Here is a 21,480-nt window from a genome sequence, read left to right as displayed (position 1 = left end):
GTAAAATTTACCAAGAAAGTTGGTAAAATTCACTCAAATTGTGAGGGAAGCAATATTACCTATATATGAGTGATTTCATTTTACCCATATTTGGATGAAAAATAAAAATTTCAAACCACTGTCCATCATCGCCCCCATGCATAATATCTATAAGTGCAATTCAAAGAAGTATTTATGTTCAGAACAATTAATGTTGTCTTAATTTTGATGAGTGCATCATTATATACGTAAGTATTTCTAACTTGAATGCATGATTAATTCAAAATATTTTATTTGCGCTTGAATTCACATTTGTTTGCGTTTTTATATAGCTTGATTCTTCCAGCCTCTGACCAATTAAAATGTCAACATGTCCCGATCAGTATATTTCAAAAGTATAGGACTATAGGACTGAAATCTCGACTGGAACAATCGGATTGATCGGTGAGTATTTATTCCGGAAGTTATAACCGCAAGATTGATTTTTTAACGCAAGGTCTTTTTTCTATTTGAATTGCAGTTGCATTTTTTCGTTGCAATTTCTATCCGTCGGATAGGAATTACCTCCGGGGTCATCAACTAAACGAAAGTGCTCTTGATATGACGTTGGATTGAATGATAAAGCCCATTGGTCTCCGGGCAGAAAGTGACGTTCCCATTAGTGATAATGCTACCCGAAAAATTAAATTCCTCCCCGAAACTAAGCCATCGTTAAGACACCGATTGATGGTTCGTGGATTATTGTTACACCTCAAATATCAAGCCGATTCCATGGACAATTCACTATGGTCCACATTTGTGATAGCCGCGGAGCCTTGATGGAATTTGCTTTGTGTCGGAAGCAGGAACTGGGACTTGTTTTGGAAAGCAAAACACAAATCTCGTTGGCAGTGATTGACACCGAGCCGTCGATTTTATAGTATTCAAAGACGTCAACGATTCAAAATTCAATATGTGTTTCTATCTAATGTGTTTAAACTACCAATTAGTATGTATGGCCATATAGCGTATTAGGAACAGTTAAGAAATAGTGTCAGTAGGTGAATGAATGATGATCCCAGTTTATCCCAAAGTAATAAGCTATAGCTGAAATCGTGTTTATCAGAATAATAGATTGGTAATGAAAACCTGAGATAAGAAAACAAATAAAATGATGCATAAGCCCCTTCTTAAAAAAACTCCTTTTCTTTCCAAAACAAAATAATTAAAAAGTTATTTCAATTTGATTTGTAACAATTCCCACGGTTAAATTAAAAAAAATCACCCAAATATGGGTGAAATTTACCAATATTTCTCCCTTGTAAAAGTACTCATATTTGAGTAAATCACAATTACCCAAATATAGGTAAACGCTACTTTACCCATAAATACGTATGTGCACTTTTTGGCGATTATTGTTGGTTGTTGTGCAGAGTTCTCACTTGGCACTAGTGGACACTCGCGTACCGACTTCGGAAGCTGAAAATTATCGCGGAACACAGCGGACATTCACGGACAGAATGGACGATTTATTGAAATAACATAGCTGAACGTATTTACACATAATGTTGATGGTCAAGTAAATAAAAACAAAGTACATGAAATAAACATAAACATCAACCGTGTTGCCAGAAGGGCCAAATTACATTTAGGGGTAGGAATCCATATTGTAAAACTAGCGGAACTTATAGTGAGGGTCAAACATTGTAATTTCCATCACTCCTCCTCAATGGTTAGTCACCTCACCTTGCTATGGTCGCTTACCGACCAACCCCAACTGTTCAGCAAATTGCCGATGCTTAACGAATCCCAACGGCTTCGTCAGTACATCAGCTGGCATCTGATCCGTTGGACAGTACTGCAGCACTACCTCACCGTTGTCGCAAAGATCTCGAACAAAATGGTGCTTGGTTTCGATATGCTTTGAGCGCTTGCTGGACCTCTCGGAACGGGCGAAGCTCAGGCATCCCTGATTATCTTCGTTTACCACTGTTGCTTCCACTTGTTCTTCACCAAAGTCTTTTAAAAGTCGCCTAAGCCACACTACTTCCTGGCACGCTTCGGCCAGGGCGACGTACTCCGCTTCCATCGTCGAAAGGGTCACACAACTTTGCCGACGACTGACCCAGCAAACTGCTCCTCCTGCGTAGAACACCACGTAACCGGTTGTCGACTTCCGTGTGCTCGCATCTCCTGCCCAATCAGAATCCGAAAATGCCACCAACTCTTCTGCTTTCTTGATTCCAAGCCTCAACTTCCATTCTTTGGTACCTTTAAGGTACCGTACCACACGCTTTGCAGCTGTCCAGTCCGCTTCCATGGGGGCACTAAACTTCCGGCCAAGGATTCCCACACTGGTAGCTATATCCGGCCGCGCACACACCGCTACATAGAGAAGAGCACCAACCACGCTTCGATACTTCGTACCATCTTCGAACGGTTTGCTCTCAACCTCGTTCCTCAGATAGCCCTGATCCATGGGCGTTTTTGCCTCCTTCGCTTCGCTTAGGCCTACTCGTGCAACCAGCTTATCGATGAAGTTGGCCAGACTGACACAGAACGTGTCATCCTCCTTCTGTACTTCCAGACCTAGGAAGTGCTTCACATCGCCAAGATCGACAATCTCGAAATGCCGACTCAGCTGCTTCTGAACGCGGATAATCTCCGCCTCGCTCTCTGATCCGATGAGGAAATCATCGACATAAACGATCAGGTATACTCTGAGGCCATCCCTGGTTGCCACGAATAAGCACGGATCCGCCGAACTTGCTTGGAATCCCATTTCCGTCAGAACACCGGTTAGCTTCCGGTTCCAACATCGAGCGGACTGTTTCAGTCCGTAAATACTTCTACGAAGCCGACAAACGATCTCCTCCTTGCCGCCAACTTCGTAGCCGGGTGGTTGGCGCATATAGAGCTCTTCCTCTATGTCTCCGTAGAGATACGCGGTGCGCACATCTAAATGCTTCAGCACCATCCTCTTCTTCGCCGCCATAGACAGCAGTACCCGTAGTGTGGCATGCTTGGTCACAGGGGCAAACACTTCGTCGTAATCGACTCCGTAGCATTGCGTGAACCCCTGGGCAACGATCCGCGCCTTGTAACGGACCACTTCGTTGGATTCGTTCCTTTTGATTTTATACACCCAACGGCTGCCTACCACTTTCTTGCCCTTCGGAAGCGGCACTAACTCCCACGTCCCGTTTTTCTTGTGCGACTGAATTTCGCTGTCCATCGCCGCCTTCCACGAATCTCGCTCTTGACTGGATACTGCTTGATGAAATGTCGTTGGTTCCTCCTGCTGCTGCCTGACGACGCCTACCACATAATCCGACATTCGGCTGGGTAGCATTCCACGGGTGCGACGCCCTAATCTCCGTGCACCGTTCTCAACTTCTTCGTCATCTTCCTCCTGCTTCACAGCGAGGGGATCTTCGTCCGACTCAGCATCTTCTACATCAAAATAGTCCTCTTTTTCGCTTTCTTCACTCACTGTTTCTTCGCCGCAGGGGGCTGTTTCATCTTCTGCATTTTCTTCTTCTCTTGTTTGCTGCTTCGATTGCACTACCGGAAGAGGCCACTCCTTGTCACTAAGCGACGAACTTCCGATGGCAGCTGGATTCAACTCCGCCCCGTGAGACGACCCGTTGTCCAGCTCCAAAAACCTTGCGTCGCGGCTGATCGTGACCTTGTCCGTAGACGTATCAACGAATCGGTAACCTTTATGGGCGTCAGAGTACCCGATGAACCGCAGCTTCCTCGCCTTGCTCTCAAACTTCCCGCGCTTAACGGCAGGAATATGTACAAAGGCCGGACAACCGTATACTTTTAAATGGCAAAGTACTGGTTGCCGCCCGTACCACTTTTCGTATGGAGTCTTGTCCACCGATCGCGACGGAAGACGGTTCTGCAAATAAGCGGCCGTTGACACGGCCTCGCCCCAGTACCGTTTGTGGAGACCGGCATCCAGGAGCATCGTCGTCGCCATTTCCTGTAGCGACCGATTCTTCCGCTCAGCTACACCGTTTTGCTGTGGTGTGTATGCTGTCGTATACTGCGCCTTGATTCCCTCCTTGACAAAGAAGTCGCCCAACTCCTCATTCACGTATTCGCCTCCGCCATCCGAGCGGATTATACGCGGCCTTCTGTTGAAAAGGTTCTCCACATACCGGACGTACTCCTTTACTTTCTCCGGCGCTTCTGACTTTTCGCCAGAAGATAAACGATGGTGAAGCGGCTGTAGTCGTCGATCATCGTAATGAGGAACCGCTTACCACCGGGTGTCGTCGTCCGCATTGGCCCGCACAGATCCGTGTGGACCAGATCTAGCACTTGCGTCGACTTCCTCCAGGCACGGCTCGCAGCATTCACGGGTGCCGTAGTCGGTAACGATCATACCGGTGCCTAACTTCTCCTCGCGAATTCTAATCACATCCGGATGCCTATGTCCGAAACGTCGGTGCCATTGATGCTGACAATTAGTAGTGTGTGTCTTACCTTGAGCTTTCTTTGATGATTCCGCTAGCTTCAGCCGGTACAGACAGCCAGAGCGCTCTCCTACTACCGTCAATGAGCCGGTAGCATCACGGATCTCACATCCGTTAGCACTAAAAACGGCCGTGAAACCATTTGCGGTCAGCTTGTCCACCGAAATGAGCCCACTCGTCAACGAAGGAACATACAAAACGTCAACAAGCTTCACATCGACCGCATCACCGTTACCGTTAACACCGAGCACTGTCCCTTCACCATGGCCGGCTGTTTTCGCTATTTTCCCATCAGCCAGGAAAACTTTCGGGCCGTTCTTCTTCTCCAGCGTCGAGAAAAAACTTTCATCACACGTCATGTGACAACTAGCCCCACTGTCTATGAACCACGACCCGCGTGGAGCACTTCCGGCCATAAAGCACACACCACTGCTGTTTTTCTTCGGACCTCTTCCGTTCTTCGTCACTTTTCTTCTGCCGCGCTAGCAAACGGCAATCTCGCTGCATGTGACCCGGCTTTCCACAATGGAAACACTTCCGCTCGTGTGCAACACCACTTTTCTTCCCCCGCATCGTCGAACTCTTCATCGCATTCACTGAACCGCCATTCTTCTCATGTCTTCGCTCATATTCGTCAAGCAGCTTCGACTTCACTAGCTGCATTGTTAGGTCCGTGTCCGGCCGACCCTCTAAGGCCGTCACTAACCCGCCATAAGAGTCCGGCAAACTCCGGAGAATCATGGCGATTCGCAGCGGCTCTTCCAAATTTTGTCCAGCTGCCGACAACCGGCCGTACTTCGAGCTCTAGGAGGTGCTTCTCCACATCACCTCCCTCACTCAAGTTCAACGAACACAATTTCTTCAGCAAAGGAACGTTGACTTTTCGTGGTAGGCGCTCAGCTGATCCCAAAAATCTTTCGCGGTTTTTGGACTTTTAATTGGTTGTCTTCCACACACAAACCGATTGTAGCCCGGGCTTTCTGCTCATCTTTGTTCCACCGCGCAGTCACCGGCTCTGGTATCGTATCGGATACCACATACCAGAGTTCTTCTCGCATGAGCAACATTTCCATGCGGTATTTCCAGCTTGCCCAATTATTGTTATTGAGCTTTGCAAACGAGAGTTTTCCCAAATCCGCCATCTTCTCACAAAACAAGATGTGCACTCGCGACGGAAAATCGAAACGAACCGCGGGATAACTTTTTCTCACAATTTTCACCTTCCAATCTTCGTTCTGGGCCAATAACCTGTTGGTTGTTGTGCAGAGTTCTCACTTGGCACTAGTGGACACTCGCGTACCGACTTCGGAAGCTGAAAATTATCGCGGAACACAGCGGACATTCACGGACAGAATGGACGATTTATTGAAATAACATAGCTGAACGTATTTACACATAATGTTGATGGTCAAGTAAATAAAAACAAAGTACATGAAATAAACATAAACATCAACCGTGTTGCCAGAAGGGCCAAATTACATTTAGGGGTAGGAATCCATATTGTAAAACTAGCGGAACTTATAGTGAGGGTCAAACATTGTAATTTCCATCAATTATAGGTATTCTTCACCCATATTTGGGTGAACTGAACTAAGCGTGCGCAACACGAAAAAAATCCTAGTGTCTCGTCCCGGTTATTAGTTCCTGGTTCTATGATGATGAAATTTCCGTTTTTTGGTGGCATAACGCTAGTGAATTGAGTGTACCGGGAGTAGTAAAGTGAATAGAGTGGTCGAAAAATTTCATGAACACATACAAAATAAAGCTTTAATTAACAGTGGTCTCTGAAATACATAAAAGATTTTCAAGTGACTTGAATTTGCTCAGATCAATGCTCTCTGTCGCCTACCACCTGATTGATACACCTCACTCGCTGCGCTCCTCATTTTCTTGTGCCCATCGGATCACTTTCCTTATACAACAGTCCACCATAGATACCTCCCTGTGTTGAAGATTCAAACAACCAAAATAAATTATTTGAAATAAATAAAACTGACTCATTATTCCTGAACTTGTTAGTCTTTTATTTTAAAAACAAGAAATTTTATTACAAATTACATTTTATTCGGTAGTTTGGGGTACAAAAGTCTGCATTTTTTTTTACAGATCTTCCCGTATTTTTTTTTACCGAGCACTCAGTAATCTTTACAGTTCTACTCGGTAATTTTTGACATTTCACTAGCATGCAAACAGAACCGAGATCTCGGTAGTTGAAATCGATTACCGAGGTGACTACCGAGAGCTCAGCTGTTGAGAAATCGGTAATTCGGGTACCGAGACCGGTAAATAAAATTAAGTGTGTACACACTTAAATGCGAAATTGCACCTCGGTAATAATTTTTACTGATATTGTTCGGTAAATTCGATTTCAAACCGAGAGATCGGTTAATTGTAAATAATCTATTGATATCCGTAAAATTTTTAACGATGTCTCAGTAGAATAAAATAAAGAACTGAACATCGGTATTATAATTTACCGATCAATTCGGTTCTCTGAAAATGTTTGCCATTTGACATGAAATCATACCGATCACTCAGTAAAAGTAATATAATAAACTGGGTGTACGGTAAAATAAATACCGATCGCTCAGTTACCGCCCATCTGACGTGACGCTTGATGTGGCGCCATATTTGTTAGTTTATAGATCATGTACTTCTTCCATTTTCAAATCGAAAAGTTTTCCTTTAACGCTCGCAGTAACATTTGTGGCAATTTATTTGGATCTGGCTCGATAACTGTAGGTATGTATATACTATATGGCTACTATTTTCCAGTAAACTTTTTCCTAATAAAGTCTATTTTACAAATTTAAATGAAATTTTCAGACAATTGCTGGGCATGCCTCGGAGGCATCGCTATTTTCGTGGCAGCTTTCCAGAGCGTGAGGGCATAGCGCTAGTGCTGTTTGGAAATACAGAACCCGCAACATATTTTAACACTTATTGTTTACAATCTGACTTAAAAATGAACCCTAATAAAGATTTAAAGATGAGATTGCATGTGTTTCATTATTATTAAAAAGGAAGGCGAAAAATTAATTACATTTGAATCGGTTCTTTTAATTACAGAACTCGGTAATATTTTTACAGATCCATACGTATTTTTTTACCGAGTGATCAGTTACTATTACAAATCTGCTCGGCAATTTTTGACAAGTCACTATCGTTAATGCTGAACCGAGGTCTCGGTAAATGAATTCGATTACCGAGGTAGCTACCGAGAGCTCAGCTGTTGAGAAATCGGTAATTGGTTTACCGAGCCCGGCAATTAGAATTAAGTGTGTAGCGAATGCCGTTCGCTAATTGAGGCGTTTTGACAAGCGTCAATGTTGTTTACTTTTTGCATTGAACAATGGATAGTGCGACCTTAGGAAGTTTTTGGAAAACCGCCGTAGAATCGCTGTAAAGGCTTCCTTAGCCTCGATGCCCCCATAGCGTCTTTGAAAAAACGCTACGTGAGGATCGGCCCTTACACCTCGGGAAAATTTTCCGCCGGAATTTGGTCCCCGTGTATTTTAAAGGGGCCGGGATTTTGATTTTCCGTGTCCAAATCCCGAAAACATCGCATATGCAAAAATGTATGGGGAAAAAATCCGCGGATCAAATTCCCGAGGTGTGAGGCTACCTTAAGGGTTGAGTGTAGGTGCTTGCTGGAGTCACTCCTTTAAAGCACCGTTACTGGGAGCTCTCACTTAGAATACTGATCAAATGTGGAACAATAGTAACACACTTGTATTAGAAAACTTCGATAATATGCTTGAACTATGGCTCATCGTTCAAGATACCTGCGAGTCTATCTCAACTACATATCGTCAGATCTCTGTCTTCCATGTTATAATCCACCTCGAGTTCACTTCGTCAACGACAGTTCCTCAATTGAATACGATCTGTCCATGAAACACGCTATTCAAGGAATACCAGATCATCTTCGACAAATATCTATCCCTTCCATTTTTTCTGAAAAATATGAACATGTCAATTGCAATATCAGATATTTAACTGATGGTTCTCGCATTAACGGATCCACTGGCTTCGGTGTTTTCAATGTAACTTCAACCACCTTCCGAAAACTTCAGGAACCGTGTTCGGTTTATGTTGCTGAGCTGGCAGCAATTAACTTCGCTTTGGGAATAATTTCAAATCAGCCGTAGACCATTATTTCATCTTCTCGGATAGTCTTAGTTCTATCGAGGCACTCCGGTCGATGAAACCTGTTAAGCACGCATCTTACTTTCTTACAAACATAAGAGAGCAGATGCGTGTTTTGGTCGAAAGATCATTCAAGATTACCTTTGTTTGGGTCCCTTCTCACTGCTCAATCTACGGCAATGAGAAGGCAGACTCGCTGGCAAAGGTGGGCGCACAGGAAGGTGAGGTTTATGATAGACAATTCTCGAGCAACGAGTTTTTCCCATTAGTCCGTCAGAGTACTCTTCAAAGTTGGCAAAGAAATTGGACACACAACGAACTTGGACGGTGGCTATTTTCTATAGTTCCAAAAGTTTCTGGGCGAGCGTGGTTCAGAGGTGAGGACTTAAGTCGAGGCTTCATTCGCGTGATGTCCAGAATTATGTCTAATCACTATTCACTAAACGCACATCTGTACAGGATAAACCTTGTCGATAGCAACTTATGTAGGTGCGGAGCCGGTTATGATGACATCGATCACGTAGTTTGGTCCTGCTTGGAAAATGACGCCTCCAGAGAGCAATTATTGGATACCCTAGTGGCCCGAGGTAAACAACCCTTCAGGGAAGTTCGAGGTGTTTTGGGAGATCGTGATGTGGTCTATATGCAGGCCATTTATAGTTTTCTTTGTGCTTCTGATATCAAAATCTAATAGTTTTTTTTTCTTTCTCAAAGTTTTTTTTGTGTGTTTAGTCTCTGCTTTCTGTTCCATAGAGCACCATAGCTCTTGCCATCCGGAAGATGCTCCCAGTCGAACCAGTCCTCGAGCACGACGACACGCCACATCGTCCCTGACGCCAAATACCCGGATGAGAAGCTGAAATTCCCTGATCCCAAATCCTTAGCCCCGTCCATCCTTAAACATTGTAAACTAACCTCGAGTCACCACGAGTACGCTGGCTTCTACCTCTCTCTTACTAACTGACAAATTAAATGATATTGATTGTATACTATATATAATAGCCCTGTTTGTCTGTCCGGTGACTAGCCAACCAGACGCAGCACGCGAGGAAATTCTCACAAAAAATAAAATATTTGGCTCTTCAATTGTTTTTTACTATCAGATACAGAAAACAAAACCAGTGACAAACTTAAACAATCAGACAAAGCATTTGATGAAAAAAATCACAGACAACAGACGTTGAAAATTTTGATTTTTTAATGCATTAATTAATAAACCATTTTTATTAAAAAAAACACTTGCCTTGGGCGCTTCTGCGTCCATAAATAAACTAGTATATCATAATGAACCATGGCTCCGTAAAGTGTTATACACGCCTGAGCCTACCAAATAATCGAACTTGAAAAAAAAAACCTGGGTGTACTTCAAAGTTGGATGTTATTGACCCAACATCCATATCCATCCATTCTTGTTCCTAAATTCGATGGCGATTTCGATCATCGATCGATCCACTTCAGAGTTGGATTTTCTTGTTCGCATTATTTTCTACCGTTCTGAGGTGATGAACCTCAAACAAATCAGCTGCTTGTCACTTTTATTTAAAAGAGGGGAAGTCGACGAAGAGAATCCTCTCTTGCGACATTCGCCCTTATTCCAGATAGAGCTTGAATTCAAATGTAAAATGCGTGATTTGACAGTTTTTTACTCAGGTTGAAATTGTTATTTTATTGTCGCGCTTATCTTTTTCTAGAATGCTGCGGCGGTCTTACACTCGCAGGCTCGACTGCGAAGATAAACGTCAAGATAGCCGCCGTGTTAAAAGATAGGCAGAATTTTCCCGCTCAAAACAAAACCACGTGCTTTTCGCGAAATGACAGCAGTGTTCGATTGTATTAGTGAGAGGCAACCGGAGTCACTGAGTACATGGAGAGTGTTTATCATGACAAGTGCATACGGTGGGTGAGATTTTCATTGACTCTGTTGTGTTTAGTGACCGTTGCGATTACCTGAGAAGCAACCAGCAGGAAATCGCAGTATTCTATTTTATCTCGAGATGCATAATAACAGTGACAGCACTCATAACAACACTTGTAAAATATTCGAAATAACTTTTATACATCGTGTTTCTGGCAACATTGACAACGAAAAATAATTCAACTGGCAGCACGTAACGATCTGTCGAAACTGAAAATAAAAACTGCAACATATTCTTATTTCAAAAGTTTGCGCTACAGGACAAGTAAGTTTTTATTTGTTGTTGAGATTTTTCATTGAATTTTAAGGGGGATACTTTCTTTCAGAAGACAGCATAAAGGTGCCAGTCTGCTGACCATGGACAGAAAACTCATAAGAAGCATGAGTCTGGAGAAAGTTTTTACTGAGATGGATTGGCTTATGGGAGTTTGGAGTACAGCAGTCAGCAGGTCAAAATACCGAAGAAGCTGCCTCTGCTTGGTCGAAGCAGATGCACCGTTTTCAACTGCTAGCGTCAACTGCAAAACTTGCTCAAAGTGCTAACCTGTCCGCTCACTGTCATTATCAGTCAAATTAATAATCCCGAAAAGGATTGTTGGGTCGAATTAAGTGTGTTGGACGTCTTTTACATGTTCAATCGATACCGAAGGTAATAAAATTTCGAATATTAATATACAGCGAGCTTTAGTACTATCTTTTCCTTAACAGAAACAACATCGCTGAATTGTTTGGCACCGGTGGTGCCTTCTGGAGTCGGGAGAATGCCTTCCAATATCGAAGGCACACTCTTGTTGTATTGCTGCGACATTCGGAAAAACTACTCAAGAACATCAACACAGCGGGCAGATATGGAGCGATGCATGCCAGCTTATTGTTCAGATTCATCGAACGCTTTAAAGATAAATAAAAGTATAGAAAATAAAATGGAAACAAAATAATAATCAAATCTGTATATTTTTATTTTTGACAAATTTGAATTGAAAATGTACATGTGGAATTAAGAATGAAAACAACTTGTTATTTTGAAAGTATAATTAGTTGATTCTATTGAAAAATGTCATTTCGATTTGAGAGGAAAATGTTATCTTGAAAAGTTAGCTCTTGTCAAAATTCTTGCCGAGTGACATTTTTTCAATTGTAGATTTAACAATCCTATCCAGCTTTCAACGCTCGGTAATGGCGGCTTGTCGGTGTGTAAAAATCAATCAGTCACTGTACTGTTTGACACTAGCTGGAGGAAAACTCACTGGCGAAAAGGCCTTTTTTCTCTTCCCCTCACCCAGGAACGCCAGTGAGCTTTCCTCCACCCGGATAAAAATTTACAGTACTTCGTATGGCATAATCCATTGAAGTGCAATAGATTGTATGGTAAACAAAATAATCTATTGTACGTTTATTGTAGTTTTTTCACGGTCATAAAAATCTTTTATTGTGCTAACTTTAAATGCACAATAAATTTAGCTGTTACCAATACATTCTATCTTGTTTTTATTGTTCGCTTATGTTTTGTATTGCTCATCCCAAAACTAAATATATATATTATACAAGTATTCTAACTGGGTGATCAGAAAATCCACCTTGAAGAAAAAATTATATAATTTTTAAACATTTAATTTGTTTACTGTATTAATGAAATAACAAATGAATACAATAGAGTAACAAAAGGTTTAATTATTAAATGAAAAAAAAAGTTTTATCGATTTTTAAATAAATACTTTTTATTTCAGGTCTTGAAATATTCATGTTATGACCAGGTTGAATTAAAAATATAAATAGGAACGAAAACTTTTGCATAACATTTTACTCGGATATTGGCTGGATTTATTTGAGCGTGTACTTTTTGTTTATGATTAGTGGAATGAAAAAATCAGGCTATTGACATCCTATTGTTTAGCCCATCGCCAGATCGTAGCCAGGATGTCCCGGGCTATAAATTTTTTTCATACTGCGTTTCAATGATGACAGCGGGCTATGTCTATTGATGATGATGACACCGCGCTTGTCACCGGGTCGGAAAAAATGAAACTGATGTTGTGGTGCAGGAAGTGTCCCTTCATTATACGGATTCTGGGAGTGGGCAAGCGGCGGATCATAGGCTGCTGTGTCGTGGTGAGTATCTATAATGTTAACATCATAATACCGGATGATTTTGATGCGGGAGAACTTTTAAAAGTACCTTTAGGAAGGGGTTCTTAATTTCCACCGCCGAAGCAGTTCGGAACATTTGTGTTAACATGTATCCTTGTTCCTTTTCAGAAGGAAGTTTATGGTAAAACCACGTAAGACTGAATATCGTTCGGCAGCTATTATTGGCCTATCTTACCAATTAGATACAATAATAACTGATACAGGTAACTTTTCCTTTTTTCTCGAAATACTTTATGTAAGAAAACTGACATGCCTTTATAATTTACATTTTTTTACAGGTTCACACATAACCTGATGTGTTAGAGAAAACGACTAACTTCACCAACTCAAGAAAAAACAAGTCGTATGTAAGTCCTATAGGAGACATCAAGCTCTCTTTCCTGGTGGCTGAAATTACACCGTGCTCAGCGAGTATAGCGAGGTGCATGATCGGCGCATTTGATTTTAACGTCAATGCATCAGTGACTAAGTAAAAGCAAAGCGCCAAACAACAATACTAACACATTAAATTTTGGATTGAATGAAAACTAATTTGAAATCGAACAAAAACTGGATCAAAACAAAATTTAAATTTAATTCAAATGAAATTCAAATATAATTAAAGTAAATTGGAATTAAATTCAAATTAAAATTATTGTTGAATCACATTGAATTGAAATTAAAGTAAAATTAAGCCTATACTAAAATAAAATTAAATTGAATTGAAATAAATTGTAGGACATAAAGTTGTATTGTATTTTTATTGTAATATTAGAGTAAAAAGTATTCTAAATTTTATTATATTTCTACTGTAAAACAATAAAAAAAGTGAGAGCAAACATTTAACATACATTATTTTCTATTGTTTTGTCTCTCTAAATCGTCCCATTGGAGAACCGTTGAATCAATTGTTTTGCTCTGAAAAATGTATGGAAAATTTTCGATTTTTTTATTGTAAAGATACATAACAACCCCCCTTTTTTATTGTAAAAGTCCCATTTACCATTTATTTTATCGTGGAAAACCATTATTTCCTATGTGATTTAATTGTTAAAATTCCATTATATTAAATGGTAAATCCTCTGTTTTACACTGGGTGCTGCGGATAGAGCCGCTTTTCTACTCTCAAGCGAGTAGAGGGATATTTTGAAATCAATCCCATAAGCAAAATTATTTCGCAGTTACTTGGCTGTCAAACACTTCCCGCTCTTCGAATTTCTTTTTCCATGCTGCATGAAGGCGCACAAATGCGCGAGACTCTACATGACTTTACGATGGTTTGCATACATTCCTGCTCCAATCAGCTGTTGAATCTCGTGAAATTTCGTAACGAGTGCTTTTTAATTGCATTCCTACTAATTTTCAACTCGAAATATAATGTGAAAATATTTGTTACAAAGAATACAAAACTCAATCTAAGTTTATTTTTATTTTTTTCCCAAAAAATAACAATACTTCTCAATATAGGATCTGAAACGAACATAACCACAATCTTCAATGTTTGGCTCCGGCACAATAGAAAAGTTTGGCTTCAGTTTGACAACCAAATCGATTCTATTCGCACCACCCAGGTTTTACATGGTGTTGTTACAGTAAAATTTATGATATTTTAATTATATTTTTTATCCGGGCAGCTAGTGTCAAACAGTACAGTGACCGATTGATTTTTACACAGCAGCAAGCCGCCATTACCGAGCGTGGAAAGCTGGATACTTTCTACACACAAAAAAATATCGTTGGTAAAACCAAGAAAACGTTGGTAAAGTTAAGAAAATTAGTTAGTGATTTTCAGTAGAAAGTATCCAGTTTTCCGCGATTGTTTCAGTCTGATTTGACGTTTTGAGAACAACTGCACCCACTGTTCGAGCATTTTGACCAATGTTGCATATAAGAAGGTGCTGATTCAGTGAATTCAAGCCTTCTTATATACCACATTGATCAAAATGATCGAATGGTGGGTGCAGTTGACCTCCAGAAACGTCAAATCAGAGACTGACCCGCAGGCAAGCTGGCGGCCATTACCGCTCGCGGAAAACTGGATACACTGAAAATATTATACACGTCCATGTAATGTTCTATTTCACGAGAATCCAGCGTGTTTCATCCAGTTAGATTATCACTAACTTTCCACGTGAAACTGATTAGAAGAAAACATTGAATTAATACTACAGGGGAAACTATGCACTTTAACGTGTTTTGAACATCAGTTCTCTATACCCTCCAATTGAAGTAATAAAAACATGTCGATAAAAGAAAACAACTGTCGAGGAAAAAAATATATTTATTTATTGCGCTTTTTGCACTGTATAAGAGTATTGCGAGATTTTTTTTCTCACAGTCATCTTTTTCTCACACTCAATGCACTCAAAAAAGTTTGATTTTCCGTGTATAATATTTGTGTGTGAGTGCTCAATCTGAAAACAAATAGACGTCAAATCATGGCGGGAATCGATTTAGTGTACACACTTACATGTGACTAACGAGTAATGGGTTATAATTGGGTAAATTTCAGTAACAAAAATCGATCAACCCGAAATGAGAGTGAGTGTGAGAAAAAGAAGCGGGCAAATCACAATCTACACATAACTCTTCAAATTGGTGAAATCGGCAATAGATGCATTGAATTTAACGTAAACACGTAAAAGTGAATAAAATGAAAATTTTACCAGTGGCAAGAGTTATGCGGAAGCATAAAAAAAAGTAAGTTCATACTATGGAATCAATGAAAAAATCTCTGTAAAGCATGAACAAATTTTCAGATTGATACATGCAACAAAGCAATGGAGAATCGTCAATCTGGTAACGTTAATCGTTAATCGATCAAATACGCAAGTGGAAGATGTACAACCAATGAAAAGTGCCCTTTTGCGCATTATCGATTTAAGACAGCTATCGGGCAGCTTTGTGTTCTAGAATCGACACCACTACCGGGTTATCATCGACAGGATAATGGTGGAACACTTAGCCGAATGACCTAAACAGTGATTGTAAAATTATTTATGCTATGGAAGTCTTGAATCTAATAATAAATAACCCTTTTGAAATAGAAAATTGAGTGGAATTCTTTCTTAGTAATATGATTTTCATCATTCATACATTGGAAGCAAACAAAAAACAATTAAAGCCATTAGAACGCCATTCATGTCACAAAGCGTCCCATGATATTCTAACGTGTTTTTCATTTTCATTCTTAATGAAATTCCACTGTATCGGACGTTATGGTTTTTGTCACTTGTGAATGGAAATACACGTTATTCAAATATGTTTTGTAACTAGTGAAAAATCATGTGTAAAACCAGTAGCATAACCGTGCGGAATATTTTCAGTGTAGGATTGTTAAATCTACAACTGTGAAAATGTCACCTCAGCAAAAGCTTTGACAAGAGTTAACTTTTCAAAATAACATTTTCCTCTCAAATCGATATGTGCATTTTACTCTAGAATCAACTAGTAATACTTTTAACACAACAAGTTGTGTTCATTCTCAATTTTACATGGGAATTGTTAGTTCATGTCATAATAAGGTTCCACAAATTTTGTTTAAATTCCTTTTTATTATCCCTAATTATAATTTATTTTCATTAATTATTGGGGTTGTCGGCGCGCAGTTTTTTGTTGCTAGTTTTTTTTACATACAATGACGGTGACGCAGCGATACAATGATGGTGTGTACTCGCCGGAAGAAACCATTGAAGGGCAGCTCAGCGATGTTGGTTCTGTAGGGAAAGATGGTATACTGAAGCTCATTGTGGTTAAAAATCTGAATTCCATTACCTTCGCTATTGCTTTTGCGGACCAACGGTGCTATAAATGCTTTGAGCGGACAGATTAGCACCCCAAGCGAGGCTGGCAGTTGGCACAAACCAGATGTAATGTTCGGGGAACACGTCTTCGACACAGGTTCTGGCCAAACGGAACATATTGAAATACGGGCCCGATCTTGAAAGTGACGATGTTAATTCCTTCCGAGACCTGCAAAATAGTTTTTAATAATATTATATCAAAAAATTAATGAATAAATTTCAAATTACCATGATTGTGAAAGAATCTTTTCTTTTTTCCAACTGTCACTGACAGATAGTCGTAAGCTGCCAGTTACATTGTTTTTTTCCGCAAGTGTTGCCAAAACTGTGAAATGTTTTGGTTGATTTGATTATTTTAATAATTTGGTTCTGAGAGGTTTGACTGTGGAAATCAGAGCTTTGAACTAGGAAAAAACTTTCAAATCAATCAATTTATCATTTGGCTGGAAAGTTTTAGCTCTTAAAAGTACCAAATTTCTCATACTTTCAAAATAAAATTAAAAACATGTTGGAATCCCAACTTTTTTATCTCTGTGTACTGAAAATCACTAACTAATTTTCTTAATTTTACCAACGTTTTCTTAGTTTTACCAACGATTTTTTTTTTGTGTGTACTTCCGAAGTTTTGTTATCATGAATCAAAACGAAATTAAAACAAAAACATTGTACGCTTATTGAATTAGGCTATCCATGAGGACACTCAGCGATGGGACTGACAATCGAAATCAAAGCAAAGTGTGTATGCAGTTGAACGGAACGCACTTCTGGTGTAAACCGCGCTTAACATTTTCCTTTGTATTGTTCTGTCAGTCCGGTCAGAATCTGTCAAAAAATCAAGGTAAACAAAAATCGTCAGCTGATCGCAGCTGTCTTATGGATTGCCTTCTTAGCCTTCTCTTCACTCCCCTGCACCCAAAAAAAATCCACGTTGTTTTCACCTGAAAAAGTACGTAGATTTTTTCCACCTGAAATTCACGTAACTTTTACCTGATTTGTCGATAGAATTTTCATTCTACGTGAAAATCAGGTAAGTTCTACCTGAGTTTTGGATAGAATTCACCGGACACGTAAGTTTCACCTTAATTTCCTGAAGCATTTGCAGCTACGTGTGCATGTGAAATGTACCTGAAAATTCAGGTGGAAACTAGAGGCCTGAATAAGAGAAACGCGGATAGAATATATGTCTCTGCCAACACTGCATTTAGTCTTCTTCATCAAAGAACAACGCATGGAAAGGAAGAAATGGTTTATGTAGATAAAATCTCACAATCCGCTATTTTATGTGTCCACATCACATAACAATAGAATCCAATAAACAATGGAATTTCATTTCATAATCCATAAATGACTTGCATATATTATTGCAAACTAATGTAAAATACATTCAATTTTGTTTATTTAAAAATGGCATAAAATCTAATTTGGCCGTTTTCAGTATTTGAGCCAACATTTTGGCTGCTTGACAGGTCTCCTGCTCGATTGGCTGCTGTTTTTTGGCGATTCGATTGGCGGCACATACCTATCCGCGTTTCTCTTATTCAGGCCTCTAGTGGAAACAACGTTTAGATTATTAAACAAATTTTGGAGTGTGGATTTTGCTGATTTTAAACGTCTCGTGAAAAGGCCTATTTTAGTTGCAAATCAAAATACATTTGGGCCTTCATCAGCCTTTTTACTTTGCATGCAGAATCCATCAACTCGCTCTCGTGTATGATTTTTGCCACATGGGCCAAATGTCATAATAAAAATTGATCAAAACAAAAACACGCAATTTCACGATCCATCGTTGGAAAATAAACTCTTTGTATTTATCGGAAAAATTTTATCAGAAATCATTAAAAATAGTATAATCAGTATAAATATCTTCTAAATCAACTGTGTTCGATTGCAATTCACTCCATTACAATGGCTGATGAAGAAGAAGTGAAGGAGTATCGGTGGGAAACAGGCTACGAAAAGACCTGGTAAGAAAATGTTGATTGATGGCGCCAGAAAATATTTATTTAATGTCGTTCCTCTAGGGAAGCAATCAAGGAAGATGATGATGGCTTGGTGGAAGGATCGGTGGCCGATATAATCCTGAAAGCCAAACGCAAGCGGCAAGCGATGAAAAAAGGTTACAGTAAATTGGGCATGATGCGACATCTGTACGTGCTCCTCGACTGCTCGGAAGCGATGAGCGTTCCGGACCTAAAACCAACGAGATTTCTGTGCTCGTTGAAGCTGCTGGAAATATTTATCGAAGAGTTCTTCGATCAAAATCCCATCTCGCAGTTGGGAGTGATTGCCATGAAGGCAAAACGAGCGGAGAAGATAACCGAACTTGGCGGAAGCTGTCGGAAGCACGTAAAAGCCGTGGGCGGTTTGAATAAGCTCAATTTAACCGGCGAACCGTCGCTGCAGAATGGGCTGGAACTGGCCCTGAAGACGTTGAAAATGGTCCCGTCACATGCAAGCCGGGAAGTGCTGGTGGTGATGGGAAGCCTGACCACGTGTGACCCGACGGATATTCACATCACGATCGACACACTCAAAGCGGAGGGAATTCGCTGCTCGGTGGTCAGTCTGTCGGCGGAGATTCGCGTGTGCAAGTTTCTATGCACAGAAACGGGCGGAGTGTATGGGGCCGTATTGGATGATGCACATTTTAAGGACCAGTTGTTGCAACATATCGACCCACCTCAGGCCGGAAATCAGCAGGAATTTTCACTGATAAAGATGGGATTTCCCCATGGAAAAACGGAAGGAGGTGAGTATTACTGACAGTGTTATACATCACGAAGGTTAACAGTATGAGTGTCCGGATCTGGGACTAATCGGCTAAGTTGATTCCTCTATTTCTTATCTAATTTCCCAATATACATTGCTGTCTATTTTTTTTGCTTTAATATTTTTTAAACTTTCTTTTTCAATTACTTTTGTTTCATACTTATTCCTTTCATTTGTAGATTTTCAACTCAGGATGTGATATCTTTCTCATTTGTTTTTATATATTTTTTGAAGTATCTACTAATAATAGTTTATCATATTTATTATTTTTTCTACTACTTCAACAGGAAAAGATCCCCCGTTGACGATGTGCATGTGTCACATCGATAGCACCGATGAGCCGGCCAAGTTGACATCCGGCGGATATCACTGTCCCCAGTGTCTTAGCAAGTACTGTGACCTGCCGGTAGAATGTGCAGCATGCGGTTTGACCTTGGCATCCGCTCCGCATTTGGCTCGATCTTATCATCATTTGTTTCCGGTGCCTCACTTCCAGGAGATGCCTTTCGAGCATCAGGCCAGTACCTGTTATAGCTGCCAGAAAACATTTGCCGAGGGGACAGACAAAACGGTTTACCAGTGCGGGACCTGTCAGCAAATATTTTGCATCGATTGTGACATTTTTATACACGAAACTATGCATTCATGCGTGGGGTGTACGACGATACCGGCTTCTGTGCAGGCATTGCATGCAAGGAAACCGGTTGCTCCACCGCATTCGTTATCGATATTGTAAAGATGTTTTCAAAATAAAGGTTCTGAAACAATCACATTGACAGTATGGCCAATAATTTATTATAAGTCCCATGCTTGCCCACCATCTACAAGTGTGCGAAGAACTGATAATATGGATTATGATCCCATTTAAAAGATTGATCGAATAAAAAAATCCCGAAACTGTTTATCTTGTTTGTCTATGGCTTCATAATTATGAAGCTTATCAATTTTATCATCAATACCGTCATATTAAAAAACTATCTATCAAACATCGACGTCAACATAAGCCAGTTTTCAATACCCTGAGAACTTCTTGACTATCTTTGCGCTGTATTGTCTATCTTTTACTGTAGCTATTAAAAAGCGAATCGTCATAGTATGATTAGCAATGATTGCTTATTAATAGAGTCAATAATTTTTATCACTATTATTGCTCACGTATTGTGCAATTTCTCGTTGATATGTATTATTGAAAAGACGCCCTAGATTAGTGTGTTCAGTTCACCACGATTGATGCGAACGCTCAAAATGTTTGATTAATAGTTATACCGCGCAGAACCAAAAGAGATGTTTGCAGTTTAGTCAAGTAGTACAGTAACTGTGCATATGCTCATAGATTTTTGTAAGCTTTTCTTAATCCACGGTAAAAACAAAGAACTGTGGGATAAAGTCAATAAGGCCGATACAAATATTAAATTTATTTTATGTCACCCCCCCCTTCATTTTTCCAAAAATATCGAGGGGGCGAAAAAAAAAATTTTTTTTGGGGTATTTTGTTTTTTTTTTAATTTTGAGCATTATGTATCACTGTTTTTATTTTGACACGAAAGATATCATTTACAGACCATACATTTGTCACCAAGAGTATTTAAAGTGAAAATATGAGTATATATCTGTATCGACATTCATTCATTTTCATTCATTTATTTAGTCTACATCTATACAGATAACACTGAATCAACAATTTGACGCCACAATACTCGGTTCGAGGCCGCATCTCTCCATCCTCGAATACGCCCCACGCTCGCCAAGTCGTTCTGCACCTGGTCTGCCCATCTCGCTCGCTGCGCTCCACGTCGTCTCGTACCTGCCGGATCGGAAGCGAACACCATCTTTGCAGGGTTGCTGTCCGGCATTCTTGCAACATGCCCTGCCCATCGTACCCTTCCGGCTTTAGCTACCTTCTGGATACTGGGTTCGCCGTAGAGCTGGGCGAGCTCATGGTTCATTCTTCGCCGCCACACACCGTCTTCTTGTACACCGCCAAAGATGGTCCTAAGCACCCGTCTCTCGAATACTCCGAGTGCTTGCAAGTCCTCCTCGAGCATTGTCCATGTTTCATGTCCGTAGAGGACTACCGGTCTTATTAACGTCTTGTACATGACACATTTGGTGCGGTGGCGAATCTTTTTCGACCGCAGTTTCTTCTGGAGCCCGTAGTAGGCCCGACTTCCACAGATGATGCGCCTTCGTATTTCACGACTAACGTTGTTGTCAGCCGTTAGCAAGGATCCGAGGTAGACGAATTCTTCGACCACCTCGAAGGTATCCCCGT

The 21,480-nt window shown here is 40.3% G+C and overlaps 2 protein-coding genes and 3 long non-coding RNA genes across 5 annotated transcripts; 3 read left to right on the top strand and 2 right to left on the bottom strand.

Annotated features, from left to right (window-relative positions):
* Positions 1 to 4,228: 4,228 nt before the first annotated feature.
* On the bottom strand, positions 4,229 to 4,804 carry LOC134222647 (uncharacterized). The gene has a single exon (XM_062701806.1). The coding sequence runs from the start codon at positions 4,802 to 4,804 to the stop codon at positions 4,229 to 4,231; it is 576 nt and encodes a 191-aa protein (XP_062557790.1).
* Positions 4,805 to 10,589: 5,785 nt separating this feature from the next.
* LOC134220773 (uncharacterized) lies at positions 10,590 to 11,435 on the top strand. Its single transcript, XR_009982051.1, has 3 exons — positions 10,590 to 10,774; positions 10,836 to 11,158; positions 11,218 to 11,435. It is a non-coding gene; the product is annotated as an uncharacterized LOC134220773 (long non-coding RNA).
* Positions 11,436 to 12,522: 1,087 nt separating this feature from the next.
* On the top strand, positions 12,523 to 13,327 carry LOC134220772 (uncharacterized). Its single transcript, XR_009982050.1, has 3 exons — positions 12,523 to 12,618; positions 12,766 to 12,860; positions 12,936 to 13,327. It is a non-coding gene; the product is annotated as an uncharacterized LOC134220772 (long non-coding RNA).
* A 2,700-nt stretch (positions 13,328 to 16,027) lies between these two features.
* LOC134220770 (uncharacterized) lies at positions 16,028 to 16,908 on the bottom strand. Its single transcript, XR_009982048.1, has 3 exons — positions 16,668 to 16,908; positions 16,411 to 16,608; positions 16,028 to 16,352 (listed from the first exon to the last, which is right to left on the bottom strand). It is a non-coding gene; the product is annotated as an uncharacterized LOC134220770 (long non-coding RNA).
* Positions 16,909 to 18,190: 1,282 nt separating this feature from the next.
* LOC134220769 (general transcription factor IIH subunit 2) lies at positions 18,191 to 19,986 on the top strand. Its single transcript, XM_062699875.1, has 3 exons — positions 18,191 to 18,403; positions 18,461 to 19,188; positions 19,496 to 19,986. The coding sequence occupies exons 1-3, from the start codon at positions 18,345 to 18,347 to the stop codon at positions 19,942 to 19,944; spliced, it is 1,236 nt and encodes a 411-aa protein (XP_062555859.1). The 5' UTR covers positions 18,191 to 18,344; the 3' UTR covers positions 19,945 to 19,986.
* The last annotated feature ends 1,494 nt before the right edge of the window (positions 19,987 to 21,480 follow it).

Source organism: Armigeres subalbatus, chromosome 3, assembly GCF_024139115.2.
Source record: "Armigeres subalbatus isolate Guangzhou_Male chromosome 3, GZ_Asu_2, whole genome shotgun sequence".
NCBI classification, from domain to species: domain Eukaryota; kingdom Metazoa; phylum Arthropoda; class Insecta; order Diptera; family Culicidae; genus Armigeres; species Armigeres subalbatus.
The sequence above is the reverse complement of the archived record's forward strand: the minus strand, read 5'-3'. Positions and strand labels throughout refer to the sequence as shown.